Here is a 20405-nt window from a genome sequence, read left to right as displayed (position 1 = left end):
TGGGGGTAGGTAACCCACCCACACCTCTGTGAAAGCTTGGAGATTTGGTTCACAGAACCTGCATACCTGAGTTTTTCAACAGATTAATTTCGCACTCATGGTTGCATAACATCTCAAACTCCATACAAATGATATGCTAGGAGTAGCATACCACATTGGATACTCCCAGTCCTTCCTATTCCAGTCGCATGATGTTCTTGAGGGTGGCATTGAAGAGTTTTGGTGAAAGGGTGTCGCCCTGCTCCTGAAGGATCCTGATGTAATGAGTTTGATCATGTACTGAGTTTGAACGCCCTGTTTGGTTAGGGCTTCGATGACCACTTCAATCTCAATAGAATCAAAGGCCTTTTTCTTTATTTAGGGCATATATATTCAGGACATGAGAAAATGTCTCTGAAGTGAAATAGTTGTTTTTTGAAAAAACTTAAATTCTTATGTAATTGAGACTCAGTTTTGGTAATTTAACTTGCCTATAAAAATAAAACTAGGAAACAGCCAGGTATAATAGAGAGCCCTGGATCAATGCTGGCGAACATGGCCTCCCTGAATGGTTAGAAGGATTCCATTAGTAAATCTACTGATGCAGAAGGAGACCTATGCTACAGCTGCAATTTTTCTTATGTGAAGCCAGATAAAACTCCAAACAGAAAAAGGACAATTTAAAAATTATTATTAAGGAATAGTTTTTAAAAACTTTGCTTTTGAAAAAATGGAACAGGTTATACTTGCTCATGTTACTGAAGATCAATACATTCTAAGTAACTATGTAGAGTTTGACTTACACTGAGTTGTAGTCATTTGATTTCTATAAACATTACTTTTTTATCTGCATAAAATTAACCATGGACTGGAGTGATAGCACAGTAGGTAGGGTGTTTGCCTTGCATGTGGCAAACCTGGGTTCAATTTCTCCGTCTCTCTCGGAGAGCCTGGCAAGCTACCAAGAGTATCTCACCCACACAGCAGAGCCTGACAAGCTACCTGTGCCATATTCGATATGCCAAAAACAGTAACAACAAGTCTCACAATGGAGCCATTACTGGTGCCCGCTGGAGCAAATCAATGAACAATGGGATGATAGCGCTATATTCTACAGTGCAGAATAAACATATATATGTATCTATGTGTACATAATGTGCATAGGATTGAATGGTATCATAGGCATTTGTATGAATACTCTTCTTAAAAATGGCATAGACCAAGAATACACCTTTAGGTGGCATTACATTTAGAGTAAAAACAAAATTAAGAAAATGTAAGAATATTTGCATATAATCCTGGTTTCATTAATGATGTTTTAGTTAGTTTTTATAAATACAGTTGTTACAGTTTGATAGTCTTGTAAATACTTTTATTTAAGACTTTCTGTGTAACATTGAGGATGTGAGTTTTATCTTAAACTATAAACTGAGCAGTTTGTAGATAAATAACTTTTTTAATCAGAAAGGTGAGCAGCATTCATAAAATTATTTTCTTCCATAGAGACCTGCACCTATACTGAGTCAAAGCCAGTTTGTTTATTGATTACCAATCTTTTCCTGCTTGGCACAGAAATTTGATAGTGATGCCAGATTTTCTGTTTCCACAGATTTCACATGGTATCTCATTTATATTTTATAAAACAATTCTACTTTTTACAGTATATAATTGAGTTTTTGGTGTATTTTCTAGCAGGTATCTGGAAAATCTTTGTCTGATAACAGAAAGAAAAAGTACTATTATTTCTTGGTTCTTTTTTTTTTTTTCTTGTGGGGGCACACATCCAAGAGTGCTTGGGGGAAGTTCCTGGCTCTCTGGTAAGAGGCCACAATTTGTGGTGCCTGGTCCCATATGTGGTAGGTTTGTGGCCACATAAGCATGCAAGACAAGCACCTTAATCTGTACTATGTCTCCAGACCAATAATTACTGTGTTTTGACTAAGATATCTAGAATAATTATTGCGATGCATACAACCTTTCTATACCTCTTTCTTGTAGTAAGCTTCCAACTGATGCTATGTCAACTTTGGGAATTATCAATATACACCACAGTTAGCTTGCCAGGCTCTGCCGTTCAGATGGGATACTCTTGGTAGCTTGCTGGGCTCTCCAAGAGTGGCAGAAGAATTGAACCTGGGTCGGCCACGTGCAAGGCAAATGCCCTACCTGCTGTGCTATCACTTCATATAAGACATAATTCTTTATCTGTCTCTTTCTTGATTTATTTACTCAGCATGATACTCTCCAGATTTACCCAATAGCAAATTGCATGAGTTCACTGTTTCTTAAAGTCCAGTAGCATTTCGTTGTGTATACATACCATAATTCTTATTGTTTTCTTTATACAGTTCTTGGATACTTGGAGTTTGTTTACCAAATTTGTTCTGTTGTGAATATTGCTCACTGAACACATGAGTTCAGATGTAATTTTTGGATAGAAATTTTGTGTCCATGAGGTGGATTCCCACAGTGAAATTGCTGAGTTCTATAAGAGGTGTTCTGAGCGGTGTCCCTATTGTTCTCCAAAAATGCAAGACCAGTTGACATTCCTAACCACAGTGAATGAGGGTTCCTTTTTTCTTCACATTCATGCCAACACTGATGATTTTGGTGTTTTGTGATGTATGCCAGTCCCATTGGTGTGAAATGATATCTCAATGTTTTGATTGCATATCTCTAATCACGAATCTTGTAGAGCATTTTTAATATACCTTTTGGCCATTTGTATGTCTTTCTAGAAGAAGTTTATTTTTATCTCTTCTTCCACATTTTAATGGGATTATATATCATTTTTTTCTTTTAATTTTTTACCAGTGTACATATCTTTGATAGCAATAGCTTTATCTAGTAAGTGGCAGGAGGGAATATACTCTCAGAGACTATGAAGTGAATTTGAATTTTTGTCATTGTTTCTTTCACAGTGCACAAGTGTCTTAGATTTATATAGATTTATTTATGCACAACTGTCTTAGATTTATATAGCTCTGTTTGTTTATCATTGTTTTCATTGGTTTGGCCAATGACTTTGTATAATCGTTGAAGATATGTTTAGATTTAATTTCATGAAGTGCTCAATCTAAGTTTGCCTTAATATAATGTATAGGTTCTGTTCTCATTTCTAGGTATTTAGTTTTTACATTTGGGACACATCTAGTTCAGACTTCTCCACTGGCTCTACACTTAGGAATCACCCCTGGCAGGCTTGGTAGACAATATGGGATTCCATATATGTTGAATGCCTTACCGGATGTACCATCTCTCTGACCTCTTTAATATATTTTGATTTGATATTTTGTTGGTGTTAGAAAAGGGTTTAAATCACTTTCTTTGCATGTGAATATCAAGTTTTCCCAATGTCATTTGTTGAAGAGGTTTTCCTTGCTCTATTTCACAAGTTTCAAATCTTTATCAAAGAATAATTGTCCATAAACATGAGGATCTGGTCAAAAAGATGTGTAAACTAATACAATTTCATAATAACATATATTCTTGATCAACCCATATGAAATATTTTTCCCTAAAAAATACTTCTTACAACCTCCCTTTTACCGTTCTCATCTACTATCCATGCATACCATACAACCCCAAAATAAAACCGAAATACCTCTAAATGAGACCAGAATATGTAGATTATATTAGGCAAAATGCCCAAATCTCTCACCAAAATCCAAAGATAAACAAATGGGACTACATTAAGCTAAGAAGCTTCTGCATCTCAAAAGAAACAGTGATCAAAATACAGAGAGAGTCCAAGCAATAGGAAAAATTATTTACTCAATATCCATCAGATAGGAAGTTAATATCTAGGATTTACAAGACACTGGTAGAAATATACAAGAAAAAAACCCTCCAATCCCGTCAAAAAAGGGAAGAAATAAAAAAAACTTTCTCAAAAAAATATACAAAAGGTCAAAAGGCACATAAAAAATGCTCTACATCAGTAATCCTCAGGAAGATGCAAATCAAAACAATAATGAAATATCGTCTTACATCACAGAAACTGGCACACATCAAAACAGAACAAGAAGAACCAGTGTTGATGTGGATATGGGGAGAAAGGAACTCTCATTCATTGCTGGTGGGAATGCTGACTAGTCCAACCCTTTTGGAAAACAATATGGATATTCCTCCAAAAACCAGAGAATGAGCTTCTATATGACCCCTCAATACCACTTCTGGCAATCTATCCCAAGAATCCAAAAAAGCACAGTAGAAATGACATCTTCACTTCTATGTTTATTGCAGCACTGTTCACAATAGCCAAAATCTGGAAACAACCCAAGTGCCCTAAAGCAGATGACTAGTTAAAGAAACTTTGGTACTATCTACACAATGGAATACTATGCAGCTGTTAGGAGATATGAAGTCATGAAATTTGCTTATAAGAGGATAGACATGGAGAGTATCATGCTAAGTGAAATGAGTCAGAAAGAGAGGTACAGACATAGAAGAACTACACTTATTTGTGGAGTATAGAATAACATCACATGAGACTGACACCCAAGGACAGTAGATACAAGGGCCAGGAGGATTGCCTCATAGCTGGAAGCCTGTTTCATGAGCAAAGGGGAAAAGGCAGATGGAATAGAGAAGGGATCCCTAAGAAAATGATGGCTGGAGGAATCAGCTGGGATGGGAGATATGTGCCGAAAGTAGATAACAGACCAAACATGAGGACCTCTCAGTGTATGTGTTGCAAGCCATAATGCCCAAAAGTAGAGAGTATGGGGAATATTGTCTACCATGAAGGCACAGTGAGGGTGGGGAAGGGGGGGATGTACTGGGGATATTGGTTATGGGGAATGTGCACTGGTGCAGGGATGGGTGTTTGATCATTGTGTGACTGTAATCCACACATGAAAGCTTATAACTATCTCACTGTGATTCAATAAAATAAAAAAAATAAATGAAATAAAGGAATACTATGCAGCTATTAGGAAACATGAAGTAATGAAATTTTCTTATAACAGTATGTACAGGTTTTAAATGTTGACAAACCAATGTCCCTAGAATACAGAACTGAGAAGAAGAGCTAAGGAGAGTCAGTAGGGAAAAATAATGAAGTGGACTTATCAACCTTATATAGATGTAATACAAGGACATTGATGTTCCTAGAGCGAGCAGATACCATTGGGCTACACTAGCACGCAACAAGGATGAATCAAAATGTTAACAGCGCCCACTCGAGCAAATCGAAGATCAACGGGATGACAAGTGACAAGTGATACAAGTGATCTTTAGTGAATTATTGAATGAGTAAATAAATGTGTTTTTTTGTTTTGTTTTGTCAAATGCTTTCTCTGCATCTATTGATATGATCATATGGTTTTTATCTTTACTTTTGTTGATATGATGGATTATGTTGATTGATTTCCAAATGTTAAACCATCATTGCATCTCTGGGATGAATTACACTTGGTCATGGTGTATGATCTTTTTGATGAGTTGTTGGATCCTATTTGCTAATACATTGTTGAGGATCTTCACATTGGTGTTCATCAGGGATATTGGTCTATAATTTTCTTTGTTAGTGATTTCTTTGTTTGCTTTTGGTATTAGGGAGATATGTGCTTCATAGAGACTGTTTGGGAGAGTTCCTGTTGTTTTTTTTTTTTCAATTTCCTGGAAAAGCTTGAGGAGAACGGGCAAAGGGTCTTTAAATATTTGGAAGAATTCGCCCGTGAATCCATCTGGACCTGGGCTTTTGCTTTTGGTGAGACTTTTGATTACAGTTTTAATTTCCTTGATATTAGTGGGTCTATTCAGGTATTCCAAGTCTTCTTGGTTCAGTCTTGGGAGACTATAGGAGTCAAGGATTTCATCCATTTCTTTTAGTTTCTCTTGTTTTTTGGCATACAGACTTTCAAAGTAGTCTCTGATGATCTTTTGAATCTCCTTGGCTTCTGTCGTGATGTCCTTCTTTTCATTTCTGATTCAGTTTATTAGGGTTCTCACTCTCTCTTTCTTTGTGAGTCTTGCTAGCAGTTTATCAATCTTGATATTTCCTCAAAGAACCAGCTCTTGGTTTCATTGACCTTTCAGATTGTTTTCTGGGTTTTCATGTCTTTAATTTCTGCTCTAATTCTTATTATTTCTTTCCTTCGGTCTGGTTTGGGTTCCCTTTTCTGGTCCTTTTCTAGGGCCTTGAGCTGTGAAGTCAAGCTATCTATGTAGGCCCTTTCTTCCTTCCTAAGGAATGCTTGCAGAGCTATAAATTTTCCCCTTAACACAGCTTTAGCTGTGTCCCATAGGTTTTGGTAGCTCGTGTCTTCATTCTCATTTGTTTCGATGTATCTCTTTATTTCTCCCTTGATTTCCTTCCTGATCCAGTCATTGTTCAACACTGTTCTATCTAATTTCCAGGTGTTTGCTTTGATTCTCTGTATCTGTGTGTGAATAGCTTCTATCTATAGCGCACCATGGTCTGAGAAGATAGTTGATACAATTTCTTTTTTTCTGATTCTATTGAGGTATGTTTTGTGGCCCAGTACACAGTCTATTTTCGAAAATGTTCCATATGCACTGGAAAAAAACGTGTATTCTTTCTTTTTGGGGTGTAAAACCCTGTATAGGTCTATTAGGCCTCTCTCCTATTTCTTCCTTCAGAGTCAGTATTTCCTTGCTGAGTTTTATTCTTGTCGATCTATCCAGAGTTGACAAGGCGGTGTTGAAGTCTCTTACTACTATTGTGCTGCTAGCAATGTCCTCCTTTGTAGGATAACATAGCCTCAGTAGTTTAGGTTTATTGGGTTACTCCCGTTACAGTGCTCCAATTCCTCTTTGTTTATTTGTAGCTTCTTTCTTAGTGTTCTGTTGACTTGTAAATGTTTTTCTCTTCTCCTTGAGTCCTTTGCATAGTTTATTCAGAGCAAGTCCTTTTTGTATGGACACAGGAAGACTTAACAAATGTTATGCTTTTGTAACCTGGGAATCATTTGACTCTACATGATATTTTCCTCCAGGGCATCTGTTCTCTTGACCTAAGCCTCAGCTGCCCTTACTTCCTAGCAACCCTAAAGCACGGTCCCGACGTGGGACAAGAAGGACCCAGGGCAAGCGGTGAGTTGTGTGCTAGCCTGGCATCGAGATGGGCCTGGCCAAAGTGCCTAATGCTTAACTATAAGTTAAGAGCTTGATCATGGACAAATGCTGTCATGATCCAAACAGTGATAACTAGATTTGGACCCTGCTAGGGTGAGGAATGATTAATCTGGCCTGAGTGCTGTGGTCTGAGCCTGTGGCAAGATGTTGCCAGGAGAGCTGCCTTGCAAGCCTCAATGTATCCCTTGCTATGTCCATACAAAAATAACTAGTATTAAAATGTTAATAAGTTCCTGGACTAAGGAAAAAAAAAAAACCTTAAGAGTGAGGAAGGGCTTTGGAATGCCCTGCCCTCAGGAAGGGCTTTCTTATGTTGATTTTGCTACATGGCTGGGTGTGGCCTAGAGGGCAAGGTGGGAGAGATACAAGGTGGGAGAGAGGCTGGAGAGAAAGTGGCAGTGGCAGTAGATCCAGAGAGAGGCAGGAGCTGGGAGTGCGGGAGATGAGAAAGGTGGAAGATTGAATAAATGGTAACTAATCAGCAACCAGCTTGGTCCTCGTTTTTCCTTCGCCTGTCCTTGACCACTGGCCGTCCCGATCCAGTCCACACACTGTGGTTCCAGGGCACCGAACGCGGGCGATGAGACAGAGCTGCCCAGAGAGCCCGCGAGTGCACTCGCCCCTTGGCGAGCTTTAGTATTTTACACTCCTTAAAGTCTGTTAGGAGTTCTTTTAAGTATTGAGCCGGTCGCTCATTAGGTGCGTATACGTTTAAGAGTGTGATTTCTTCCTGTTGTATATATCCCTTGGTAAATAGAAAGTGACCTTCGCTGTCCCTTCTAATCTTTTTCAACCTGGAATCTATGTTGTCGGATATTGGTATGGCCACCCAGGCTTTTTTGAGGGAGTGTTTTGCTTGCAGGATTGTTTTCCATCCTTTGACTTTGAGTCTGTGTTTGCTCTGACTGTTCAGGTGTGTTTCTTGTAGGCAGCAGAATGTTAGGATTTGTTTCCGAATCCATTTGCCACTCTGTGTTTTTTAATTGCTGCATTTAGGCCATTGACATTGAGAGAGATTATTGTCATGGGTTTTTATGTCATCTTTATATGGGGTTTGTTGTTCCTGTAGGGTTTTTACTTGTCTTACAATAGCCCCTTTAGTCCTTTTTTTAAGTTTGATTTTGAGTCAATGAAATTTCTGAACTATTGTTTATCTGCGAAGTAGTATATGGTTCCTTTGAGTATGAGTAAGAGTTTAGCTGGACAAAGTATTTTTGGTGAAGTGTTCATTTCGTTGAGTTTTTTCACTATGTCCCACCATTGTCTTCGGGCTTGGAGGGTTTCCTCTGATAGGTCTGCTGTAATTCTAAGGTGTGCTCCTTTGTATGTGATTTCCTTCTTTGACTTTGCTGCTTGCAGAATTGTGTCTCTATGCATAGCATCTGTCATTCGAACTATGATATGCCTGGAGTCTTTTAATTTGGGTCTGTTTTTGCTGGTACTCTTTAGGCTCCTTGAATCTGGATGCCTGCTTTCTCCAGCTCTGGGAATTTCTTAGCAATGATGTCTTTAACTGTGTTTTTTTCATTGGGGTTACTTCCCTGTGCTTCTGGTACTCCAATGATTCTTATGTTATTCCTCTTGAAGTCATCCCTAAGGATTGTGATTTGCATTATAGCCATTTTGAGGTCTTTTGCCATTACTTGTTGTTGTCTGTAAGCTTTCTGCAGCTCATCTTCAAGTTCACTGATTCTGTCTATGGCTGTAGCCATTCTACTGTTGAGTGCACCTACTGAGATTTTTAATTCATCTACTGATTCCTTTATTTGTGTGACTTCTGTTCATAGCTTGAAAATTTCTGCTCTCATTTCTTCCTGCATTTTTTGGTGGACCGTTCCAATGCTTCATTCATATCCTCCCTTAATTTATTGGATGTCTGTCCTTGGTTGCTTTGAGTACGTCAAACCTCTTCAAGATTTCCTCTCTGAATTCTTTTTCTGAGAGGTCGTATATGTGGGTAACCTCTGTTGAGGCTTCCGGAATCTTTTCTTCATCCTCTCTTCATGGAGGGGATTTTTGCTGTTTCTTCATATTGTTATGGAAGTATAGAGCTGACACCTTGTATTTGTCTATCCCTATTTCCTTTTGCTGTAGAAGGGATTCTGGATGAGCTAAGTTGATGATGATAGCCTTGTTCCTATTCTAGGATACTCTCAGGCGCTCCTCCTATTTATGTGGGGCCGCTCATGAAGGCTTGAGACTATGCTCTGTTTAGGAAGGGTTTGTGCAGGTTGAAATAACAGTGGCCACCGCTCTAGCAGGAGGCCACTCTCCCTTTTAAGCTACGCCCCCGAGACACAGGCCCAGCCCCTAGTTACCTTTTGAGATGTTGTTTGGGGCGCTTTCACACCTGGCGGAGAGAGGCGGGCCTTAGGCAGCAGGCAGGGAGGATGGGTGCCAGGTCGAGTAAATAAATGTTATTCTGTGCTGTTGCTATGCTTTTGCTAGAAATTTTCCTCTATTTTTGTAGAATTTTGGATTATTTTACTAATTGTTATTTAGAATCCTACGCAACAAACACACTCATGTAGGACTTAATACAAAACCATATCAAGTATGTCTCTTGTGTGTATACTTTTGTTTGGAGCAGAGCACATTTCCTTAAAGATCATTTGCATTATTTAAGAGTAGAGAGAGCTTATGTTGTTGAACTTGCCAAATTCTATTCATTTAGGTACCAGTCTAAAGAAAACTAAACTGGAATGTAATCAGGCCATCAATACTGGCAAGAAAAACAATACATCTTAGAATCCACATTAACCCAAAGAATAGGAATTGACTGTGTTTGGCCTTTTATCTGTTTCACAATACAGTTGCCTCCCCAGTTAGACTGGGTGTAAGTCTTGTGTGGTTGAGGATTAGGAAGAGTCAGAGCTGTGTAGGAATCCTCAGAAGGCTCACCTCAGGACTACTGGAAGAGAATAATTAAGGTAGTAGTGTTTTTTTGAGCGAGGTGTTGCTTCTCTAAGTGGGAGTTGGGACTGAGTAGAATCATATGCAAGTCCTTACCAAGCTCACCTGGGAAACAGTTGAAAGGGGCAGATTTTTTTAAGACAAAATATTTAGAACATGAGAAATTAGGTAAACAAGCATTATTATTATTTTTTTTAATCTGGAATCATTTATTTTAATAAATTGGACATTTTTCCACTTAACATTTCTACATTAACAATGATGTTGACTCTCCAAGTTTTCCTTATAAGAAAGGTAAATAGGAAGAAACAATTTATGCTCCAAATATTAAAAAATATATTTAAACATTTTATCGAGACAATTTTATATGGTTTTGATTCTTGGTAAGAATCAAGCACAAGTGATGAAGAGAACTTGTGCTTGCTGTAGAGGGAATGCAACAAGCATTAATTGTTTATATGCTTCTAATTATCTGAGGCAGTTTCCTGAGGTTTATTATGTGGAAAATCAATAACCCAAGTTATTCAATAATACTCCATGAAAAAATTATCATCCTTTATCTCAAAATTTTGTTTCACTTTATCACTGTATTACTGTCATCCCATTGCTCATTGATTTGCTAGAGCGGGCACCAGTAACATCTCCATGTGAGACTTGTTACTATTTTTGGCATATCAAATACGCCACAGGTAACTTGCCAGGCTCTGCCATGTGGGTGAGATACTCTCAGTAGCTTGCTGGGATCTCGCAGAGGGGTGGAAGAATCAAACCTGGGTTGGCCTTGTGTAAGGCAAATGTCCTAGCCGCTGTGCTATCACTCTAGCCCAAAATTTTGTTTATATAGAAAAATCCCTCCCACACAGCAGAGCCTGGCAAGCTACCCGTTTCGTACTCAATATGCCAAAAACAATAACAATGATGGTCCTCATTCCCCTGATCCTGAAAGAACCCCCAGTATGCCATAGGGCTACACTAGGATGCGACAGAGACAAATGAAGATGTTACTGAGCCCATTTGAGCAAATGATGAACAACGGGATGACAGTGACAGTGACAGAAAAATATTAAACTTATTTATATTATTTCTTTAGTACATTTTTCTTCTCTCTTCCCTATGTCATAGAGGTTGAACACTTTGAATTGGGGATTACAGCAGTAGTTTTGGTAGCTGCAGTTGGCAATGTGGGGTGCTATTGAGCATCAAACTCACAGCTTTCTGATAAAAGACAAGCTCTCTGCCTCTGAGATCCGTTTCAGGATCCTTTCTTTTTTCTATTATTTGTCTTTAAGAATTAGGTTCCTACACAAAATAAATGCACAAATAAATCATAAGCACGATTGCCATATCTATAAATGAAAATGTATTTTACCAACAGGCAGCATCTATTTTTTTTTTTTTTTTGCTTTTTTTGAGTCACACCTGGCAATGCACAGGGGTCACTCCTGGCTCTGCACTCAGGAATTACCCCTGGTAATGCTCAGGGGACCATATGGGATGCTGGGAATTGAACCCGGGTCAGCAGCATGCAAGGCAAACATACCCGTTGTGTTATTGCTCCAGCCCAAGTCAGCATCTATTAACTGATTTATTTTCTTTTCATTTCTATACAGCTCAAGTCTTATTTCTATTTTTGGTTTTTGACCCGCACCAAGCACTGCTCAGGAATTATTCCTGGCTCCATTCTTAGGGATAACTCCTGGTGGGGTTTGGTAGACTGTATAGGATGCCGGGGTGGAATGTTGATATGCCCTATCTGTTGTATTACCACGGATCCATGGCTTAAAATTGTCATAACTATTTGTGATATTCTACAAATTTTTCTTCTTAATTAATAAAGAAAGTTATTTAATTTTTCTTACCTTTAAAATCTATTCTGCTATTTTGTGGCACATGCAAAATTATCTTTATAATGAAGTGACGAGAAACACTTTTTGTTGTTGTTGTTCATATTTTAAAAAATAGAGCTGACTCCTTGTGGTATTCATCCAGCTAGGCTAGCAGTATTACTGTGCCTTCCATTCATTTTTTCAGGGCCATGAGGTCAACATCTGTGGGTGCTTGGGGTTTGTCCTGTGCTGCCACTGTAACTGAGGGTCCTGGACACAGAAGAAATGTGCACTAATACCTGAGCTATATCTCCATCCCAAAATACATTGTTTTACTTTTATTTGAAGGGATATTATGACAAAAGCATATATAGTGAATTAGAGAGTTGAAGTTCTAAGAATTCTGATAAGAAAGAGGTTTTAATGTAGTGATATCTTTGGGAAATATTTTGAAGAGGGAGCATAAATTGCTACTGTGGATTGGGAAAGAAAAAATATTGTGTGTTGGGAGACAGTCCTTTTGTCCTCTCATATTTCCTACTTGTATGTTAGATCACAAGATTCTGACTTATTTTAACACAGGATTCTGTTTGTAGCAAATAGCCTTGAGAGATGAACTGGTCTCTTAGACAATGTGTAAACTTGATATTAGTAAGCATAAAATGGTTAGTAATTAATATAGAATTAGCCTTTGGATCTGTGTTCACTCCAGTAGCATAGCCCAGTATGTGCCAGTATTCATCTTAGCGTTAGAGCCCGTATAGGACCTGAACGTTAAAACAGCCATTGAAAACATGGGACTTATGATACAATTAATATAATATTTTGGCTTTAATTCCAAATTTTTACCTTTTTTGCCTGCCTCTATAAAATAATATTTGGTTATTGGTTTGTTAAAAGAGTATTAAAAAGTCTTATTTGTGGAATCATTTGTAAAAAAATAGCAAGTCAGCCATTATTGAGAAACAGATTCCTTGTCTCATTTGAATGGGACTAAAGCAATTATCTTAAGAAACCATCAAGTAAACATTTTTAAATTTTTTTGTTTTTGTTTTTTGGGTCACACCTGGCAATGCACAGGAGTTACTCCTGGCTCTGCACTCAGGAATTACCCCTGACGGTGCTCAGGGGACCATATGGGATGCTGGGAATCAAACCTGGGTTGGCCACATGCAATGCAAACGCCCTACCCGCTGTGCTATTGCTCCAGCCACAAATTTTTTAAGAAACATATTATTTATTTTATTCCAGGGATTAAAAGAAAGTTACCTGATTTATGAGGATTTTTATTTTTCTGATAGTAGGGTTGCAAGTTCTTGCCTAAGAATTTTTCTTTTTTGATTTTTAAAAATTTTTAGAGCATTACAAAGCCATTAATGATTAAATTCCAATATTTAGAGTATTGCAACACTCATCCCTCCACTAGTGTACATTTCCCAGCATCAGTATCCCCAGTATTTCTCCCATCCCCCCATTCCCCATTCCTTACCTGCCTCTTTGGCAGGTACTTTTCTTTTATCTCTCTCTCTTTCTCGATGTCTCTCTCTGTCTCTCTCTTTTGCTCTCCTTTTGGGCATTGTGGTTTGCCATATTGATACTGAAAGGTTTCAGTATTGATTATTATAAACTCTTTGCCAGAGACTACAACCATACTTATTTATTTAATTGTATGTTAAATAAGGGTGGGAGATGGGTGGATGGGAACCTGAAATATTCTTGGAAAGAAGAATTCCTTTTAGTGGTATGTATGTCATTGAAATTTAAAATTGTATCATTTGGGGGAGGGGACTCAGGCCTTATTCCTGGCTCTGTTCTCACTTCTGGTGGTGCTCAAGGTACCATATGTGGGGCCAGACATTGAACCAGAGTCAGTTGGCTGCATGGCAAGTACCTACTCTCCCACCTGAATCTTTATCACTAATATTTTAATTCATGATACCTTAATAAAAAATATAAACGTATTATATCTTCAAAGAGTAGTTTCAGTCTATTAATGCTCTTTTCTTAGTTACTTATGTCACCTTCCTCTTTTCTTTCCATAAACTCTTTTGCTGTCTTCCTTTCTGGACAGCCTTTGGTTTTCCTAAATGTTAAACCCAAGCTGGAGAGAGACTACGGAAGGTAAGGCTATTTTCTAGAGCCTGTGAGGAGTGATTCATGAGGGCAGAGTCAGGAATATCCCCTGAGCACTGTCCCAAAACCAAACAAATAAATGCTAAACCTGAATCTGTACAACTTCAGTTACAATCCTTTGATACCAGATAAGCACTTTACCTTTTAATCAAGCATCTACAGTTTTTAAGTTGAATGGGGAAAAATAAAAACCCAAAGAAGATCTTGAGATAGAGACAGAAAAGGGAATCAGGTGAGTGGAAAGTCTCATTGATATTTCTTACCATTTCATGGCTGTTATAAAATGGTTAGCACTTGATTAGAGAATCCATGTAGAAAAACTAGTGTCAATAGGTGGAGTGGAGTTGGGAGAAGCATGATTAAGACATTTTAAAGTCTATGAGTAGTAGTTTTATATACTGAAATTTGTGTTCTCTCAAACCTTATTTTACAAACTGATTGCCAATATCTCAAATACAGTAAAAGATGTATGCATGCCTCTCGGAGAGCCCTGCAAGTTACTGAGAGTATCCCGCCTGCACGGCAGAGCCTGGAAGCTACCTGAGGCATATTCGATATGCCAAAAACAGTAATGATAGGTCTCATTCCCTTGGCCCTGAAAGAGCCTCCAATCTTTGGGAAAGATGAGTAAGAAAAGGCTGCTAAAGTCTCAGGGCTGAGTGTAATAGAGACATTACTGGTGCTCACTCGAGTAAATCGATGAACAACGGGAAGACAGTGACAGTGACAGTGATTGCCAATATAATTATATTTGTATGTGAAGATGATTAAGAATCAGGATGCCTCCAGAATTGAGAGAAATAAATCTATCTTGTCTAAAAATTCTCCTACACAATCTGTGTTTTTTATATAGGTGTCCAAATTACTAAAATAGATAGGTAAAAAAAATTATGTATCTAACTAACCCAAGCCCCATGCTAAACTAGGCATGTAGTGGAACAAAATTAGACTAGTGAAACTGAAAGAATGCTAGTTTCCAAATTGAAGAAAGAAATTAGATGCTAAGATACATAGAACAAAATGTTGAATAATGAACAAGAGAATAAATTAAAACATAGTACAATGATGTTTGCTTGTGTAATAATGATTCTGAAAGCAATCAATCACTGAGAGTTTCACATTTCTGAAATCCTCTAATACACATCTCTTTACTCCATTAACTGTATATCTAGGTTTAAAATTCCATCAGTCATCAACAATTCTCATCTTTAGCCAGCCACAGTTCCTGAAATATGCATCTTTGCCAAATCCAATATAACATACATATACTTCTTTGTTTAAAGAGACTCTGCCCTATAACTACACTACTTAATGGTTTAGCTAACAATACATTTTGCAACTTTGTTAAATATTGAGCTGAAATCTCTTTATTCAAATCATCAACTCCAGAGATTTAATTTGATGTGATATATAGTAGTATTACTAGTAATGATTCTCAATTGTTCTTTCACTATTTTTGCCACCAAAGTGAAAAGGATCATATATAAGTTTGGTACTGGATTTGGGAATGTGCTCTCATTTTCTTTGTCTCTCTCAAATCTCATTGCAATATTTTTAATCTGAGGTTGATTATAGATTTTCATATATAAAAGTCTGTATGAAAATGCTATTGGAAAGAACACTGATCTTGAGGCTAATCTGATATCAACTAGTAACCATTTTACAGTTACTATAACCAACTTTGCACTTTGTCTAAGACAGAGATCAGTTCATCTCTCAAGATCACTTGCAACAAATGGAATCCTGAGAAATGATCTGTGTTAAAATAAGTCAGTGTTGCAATCTGACATATGAGTAGGAAATATGAGAGGACAAAATAATTATTTCCCAACACACAATATTTTCTTTTCCTCAAGCCATATTAGCAATTTATACTACTTCTTCAAGTTAAAATTTGGTTATTGGATTTGAGAAGGTGTTCTCTTTCTCTTTTTCTCTATCTTAAATGTCATTGCAATATTTTCAATCTGAGGTTGATCATAGGTATCTAAAAGCAAAGAATAAACCTATATGAAGGGTTTTATATAATTATAAAGTTATAGGAATTCCATGAACAATTTTTCCTAATACCTAGTCAATGATTTTGAAGACCCAGTTTGTTACTGTGATTGCATCATTTAACTGTTGATCCTTTAAAAATCAGAGAGTCTCTTGCCCACGCACCTGCTGTCTTCTCCGGGGCCCCTCGAAGAGGATGTGTTCCAGCTTCCCTCCCCACCCTGAGCAGAGCTCCTGGCGGTCGAAGACCTCTAGAACCTAGTCACAGCCATGCTCAAGGCCCCTCTCCACATGTTCAGACAAGCCTCACGCATGTAGGTACAGGCAGAGGAACACAGGTGTGTGTAATCCCATCAACGGCCAATATCCAGAGACTTAAAAGCAAGCTCCCAGAAGCAATATCTTATAACCTACTTCTCCCTCTGGGAGAAACTGGCAAGCTACTAAGAGTTTCCTGCCCACATGGGAGAGCCTTGCAAGCTTCCCACGGTGCATTCATATGCCAAAGCTAGTAACAAGCTGGGTCTCATTCCCCTGACCCTGAGAGAGCCTCCAATGCGGCACTATTGGGAAGGCCGAGTGGAGAGAGGCTTCTAAAATCTCAGGGATAGGACGAATGAAGAGATTACTGAGACTGCTCGAGAAATTTGATGATCAATGGGATGATGATGATGATGATGATGCTGATGATGCTGCTTTAAAAATAAATTCAAAGGTAAATAAGTTTTAGCACATAGGTAAAATTCTTTCTACAATTTACAAGACAAAAAATGTTTAGTCAAATACCAATTTTTTTATTTCTAAATGAAGCAAGGACTTAAAACAACTACTTTTTTTTCTATCCATTTATAAGGTCATTAGTCATCAGTGGTGTTTAGACAATATTCAAATTCAAGACAGATTTTAGTTGTTATCTCCAGCTTTTTCTTTACACTCAGTTTCATTATGTTCAGGATTTTTTTTTTTTTTAGTATTTTCATTTTTTCTTTCTTTTTGAGTCACACCCAGCGATGCACTGAGGTTACTCCTGGCTCATGCACTCAGAAATCACTACTGACGGTGCTCAGGGGACCATCTGGGTTTCTGCAACACCTTCAACCTGGTCTACGGTTTAGTGTCTTTGGGGAGTCGAACCCGGGTTTAACTCCTGCAACTCCCTACCTCCTGTGCCAAGATTCCCAGCACATTCGTGCAGTAAACTGTAGAAATTTTTTTCTTTTTCAAAAGTATGTATTGATGAAATTTTCTCCCAGTCTTCATGGGTTGGGATGTAAGAGATGTTGTTCTCTGCATTTGAGGGCAGTCTAAAGAAACAGTCAACATTCTTTTGGGATAATGCTTTAGCATACGTATTTAATTTATCTTTAAAGGTCTCCTCTTCCTGTTTCACATAGATTTTCCAAAATTTCCGCTGTTGAAAACTCATAGAAGAGCAGCACTGAGAACCAAATGCAACAATCATAAAGACTAAAACAGTGACCCCAATCAGCATCCAGCCATAAATCTGAAAATAACAAAGTAGCAATTTAGTTAAATTTTAATAAAAAATTAAATTCATAAGTAAAGTTTGGCCTACTCTTATGTGATGAACTGATAAGAATGTAAAGTCTTAATTCCATCAGAGAAAGGGAAATAAGAAAGTGATGTAGAAGGCAAAGGACAGACAGAGGTATATGATCCAGAATCTTCTCTCAGTGTCTTTCCTCCTTTTCACCAGTTTTACTTAAATATTGGCCTTTCAGCTCTGTAGAGACAAGCAGCGACTCTATTTTATTTTCTGGTGACTAAGTTTCAAGAAAAGACACAATTCTTCCTCACCCCAGCTAGCCCATAGAAACCAGCCCTCTTCTACCTTCTCCTCTACCCGCAACACCAGTGACTGACCTGTGATTGAGCCTTGAGAACCTTTGGAAATGCCTGCAATTCGGGTAATAGTTTTGAATCCTTGCAGGGAACCAGGGGCATCTGGGTCATGCAGTCGGTGACATTGACAGAGACAGCAGAGCAGAGGCGCTTTGCAATTATGCTGCTCCCGCTGCCAGCACATACGTAATAGGTACCTTCGAGCAGCGCCACGGCCATCCATGTGAGCGGCAAAGAAAAGACCGAACAGCTAAGCTCCAAGAAGTAGCAGCTATTCAGCCAGCAAGTGTTACAGCTTTCAGGGCAGCAGCCTTGCTTGCAGCAGTTGGTCAACAGGCGCCAGGTTCGTGTTCTCACCAGGTAACCCAGGATTAAAAGCACCGCGGCCGGCACCAACAGGAACACCAAACCATAGGCCAGGTTCCAGGTGTCCTTGCAGGGGCACTCGAACACCACTTTGGAGAAGATGCTCTCTCCCCCTATTGTCAGCGTGGCTGCCAGGCCATAGCCCAGGGCACTGCGATACTTGAGATACAGGTCCAGCCCCCGGCGAAACATCTCCATGGCTTTCCACGAGGCTGCTCCACTCAGGCGCCTGTTGCCCGTTGTTCTTCCTGCTGCTCTGCTTATAAGGGGTCAACTAGGGTCTGGACTTGTTTTCTGCTCTTTGTTAAGAAGGAGCTTCTGATAAAAGAAGAGGGCTTCACTGATCTCCTTGATGTTTTTGGTCAAGAAAATGTATGCAGGGCTGTTGAGCAAACCTATGTAGCTTATACAGAAGGCAAGTGACTTTACCTCTGTATTATCTGTGCAGCCTCTTATCTGTAGTTTTACCATATCTTCTCTTTGGCTGACAAGCTAGATTAAATAGCTATTCCAATTACCTTCACAAAGCTCACCACACATCCTCCACTTCCCTGGGGCTAGAACTACACTGAAGATAATGTCTCTGTGTTTAAGTTCCTTGACAAAGTCCTGTTTCAAATGCCTTTCTTATTTGCCTATAAATTTCAATGCCTTGTCCAATATTTAACTAAAAATATGACAATATGACAATTTTGTGCACAGATTTATGCTAGAAATGTGTATTTGTAAGGTATAGAAAGGAAATTCTCTATTTCCTTATTAAAGCATAGTCTAGTTAGAGAAAACTCAAACCCTTAAAGCAATTTCAGAGTAAAACAGGGCACACACTGAGAAAAACTATGGATAATTAAGAGAGAAGATTCTGAAATTTCTCTTGTGCTTCTTTTAAATGGTACTATATCCGTTCTGTCTATATATATATATATATATATATATATATATATATACATATATATGTAGTGTGTATATTTGCTATATATATGCTAATGTAGTGAATTTTTTCAAAAGGATTTTGATATTGACTGAACTGGATTTAAATTTATACCTTTCAAATTTTTTAAAACAGAAGAATTGGACTTTCTAGATTATTTAAGTAGATATAGTAAAAATAGGGTTTTTTTTCTTTTTTTTAAATTGAATCACCGTGAGATACGGTTACAAGATTTCATGTTTGAGTCTTAATTATACAATGATCAAACACCCATTCTTCTACCAATTCACATTCTCTAATGTCCCCAGTATACTCCACCAATTTCCAACCCTCCCCCTGCCTCCATGGCAGACAATTTCCCCCATATTCCCTCTTTACTTTTGGGCATTATGATTTGCAATACAGATAATCAGAGGTTATCATGTTTGGTCCTTTATCTACTTTCAGCACACATCTCCCATCTCGAATGATTCCTCCCATCATTGTCTTAGTGATCCCTTCTCTATTCCAGCTATATTCGTCCCTCCACCCCTCCACGAGACAGACTTTCAACTATGGGGTAATATTCCTGGGACTTTTTTCTACTGTCTTTGGGTGTCAGTCTCATATTATGTTATTTTATATTCCACAAATAAGTGCAGTTCTTCTCTGTCTGTCCCTCTCTTTCTGATTCATTTCACTTAGTATGATAATCTCATGTCTATCCACTTATAAGCAAGTTTCATGACTTCATGTCTCCTAACAGCTGCATAGTATTCCATTGTGTAGATGTACAAAGTTGCTTTGACTAGTCATCTGTTCTCGGGCATGTGGGTTGTTTTCAGATTCTGGCTATTGTGAACAGTGCTGCAATGAACATATGGGTGCAGGCCTAATTTCTGCTGTGCTTTTTCGCACCCTTGGGATATATTCCCAGAAGTGGTATTGCAGGTTCATATGGAAGCTCAATTTCTAGTTTTTGAAGGAATGTCCATATTGCTTTTCAGAAAAGGTGGACCAGTTGGCATTCCTAACAACAGTGAAAGAGCATTCCTTTTCCCTCACATCCATGCCAGCACTGGTTGCTTTTGTTCTTTTGAAAGTGTGCCAGTCTCTGTGGTGTGAGATGATATCTCGTTGTTGTTTTGATTTGCATCTCCTTGATGATTAGCAATGTGGAGCATTTTGTCATGTGCCATTTGGCTATTTGTATTTCTTTTTTGAGGAAGCTTCTATTAATTTCTTCTGCCCTTTTTTTTTTTTTGATGGAGTTGGAGGGATTTTTTTTTTGTACAATTCCACTAGTGTCTTGTAAA

The 20405-nt window shown here is 38.2% G+C and overlaps 1 protein-coding gene across 1 annotated transcript; it reads right to left on the bottom strand.

Annotated features, from left to right (window-relative positions):
* Positions 1 to 15850: 15850 nt before the first annotated feature.
* Positions 15851 to 18377, bottom strand: LOC101559022 (calcium homeostasis modulator protein 6-like). The gene is made up of 3 exons (XM_055136728.1): positions 17835 to 18377; positions 17112 to 17454; positions 15851 to 15939 (listed from the first exon to the last, which is right to left on the bottom strand). Exons 1-3 carry the CDS (start codon positions 18375 to 18377, stop codon positions 15851 to 15853), a joined length of 975 nt encoding a protein of 324 aa, XP_054992703.1.
* Between the last annotated feature and the right edge of the window lie 2028 nt (positions 18378 to 20405).

The sequence above is a fragment of the Sorex araneus genome, chromosome 4, assembly GCF_027595985.1.
Source record: "Sorex araneus isolate mSorAra2 chromosome 4, mSorAra2.pri, whole genome shotgun sequence".
Classification (NCBI taxonomy): domain Eukaryota; kingdom Metazoa; phylum Chordata; class Mammalia; order Eulipotyphla; family Soricidae; genus Sorex; species Sorex araneus.
Note: the sequence above shows the minus strand (reverse complement) of the source record. Positions and strands in the feature narration are given on the sequence as shown.

Excerpts from the sequence above, each read along its gene's own strand:
- LOC101559022 (XM_055136728.1), bottom strand. The coding sequence starts at position 18,377 with ATGGAGATGTTTCGCCGGGGGCTGGACCTGTATCTCAAGTATCGCAGT. Across the intron at positions 17,455-17,834 it reads TTCTCAAGGCTCAATCACAG|ATTTATGGCTGGATGCTGAT; the intron begins GTCAGTCACTGG and ends TGTTATTTTCAG. Across the intron at positions 15,940-17,111 it reads TGGGAATCTTGGCACAGGAG|ATACCTATGATCAACCTCAG; the intron begins GTAGGGAGTTGC and ends CTTTGCTTTTAG.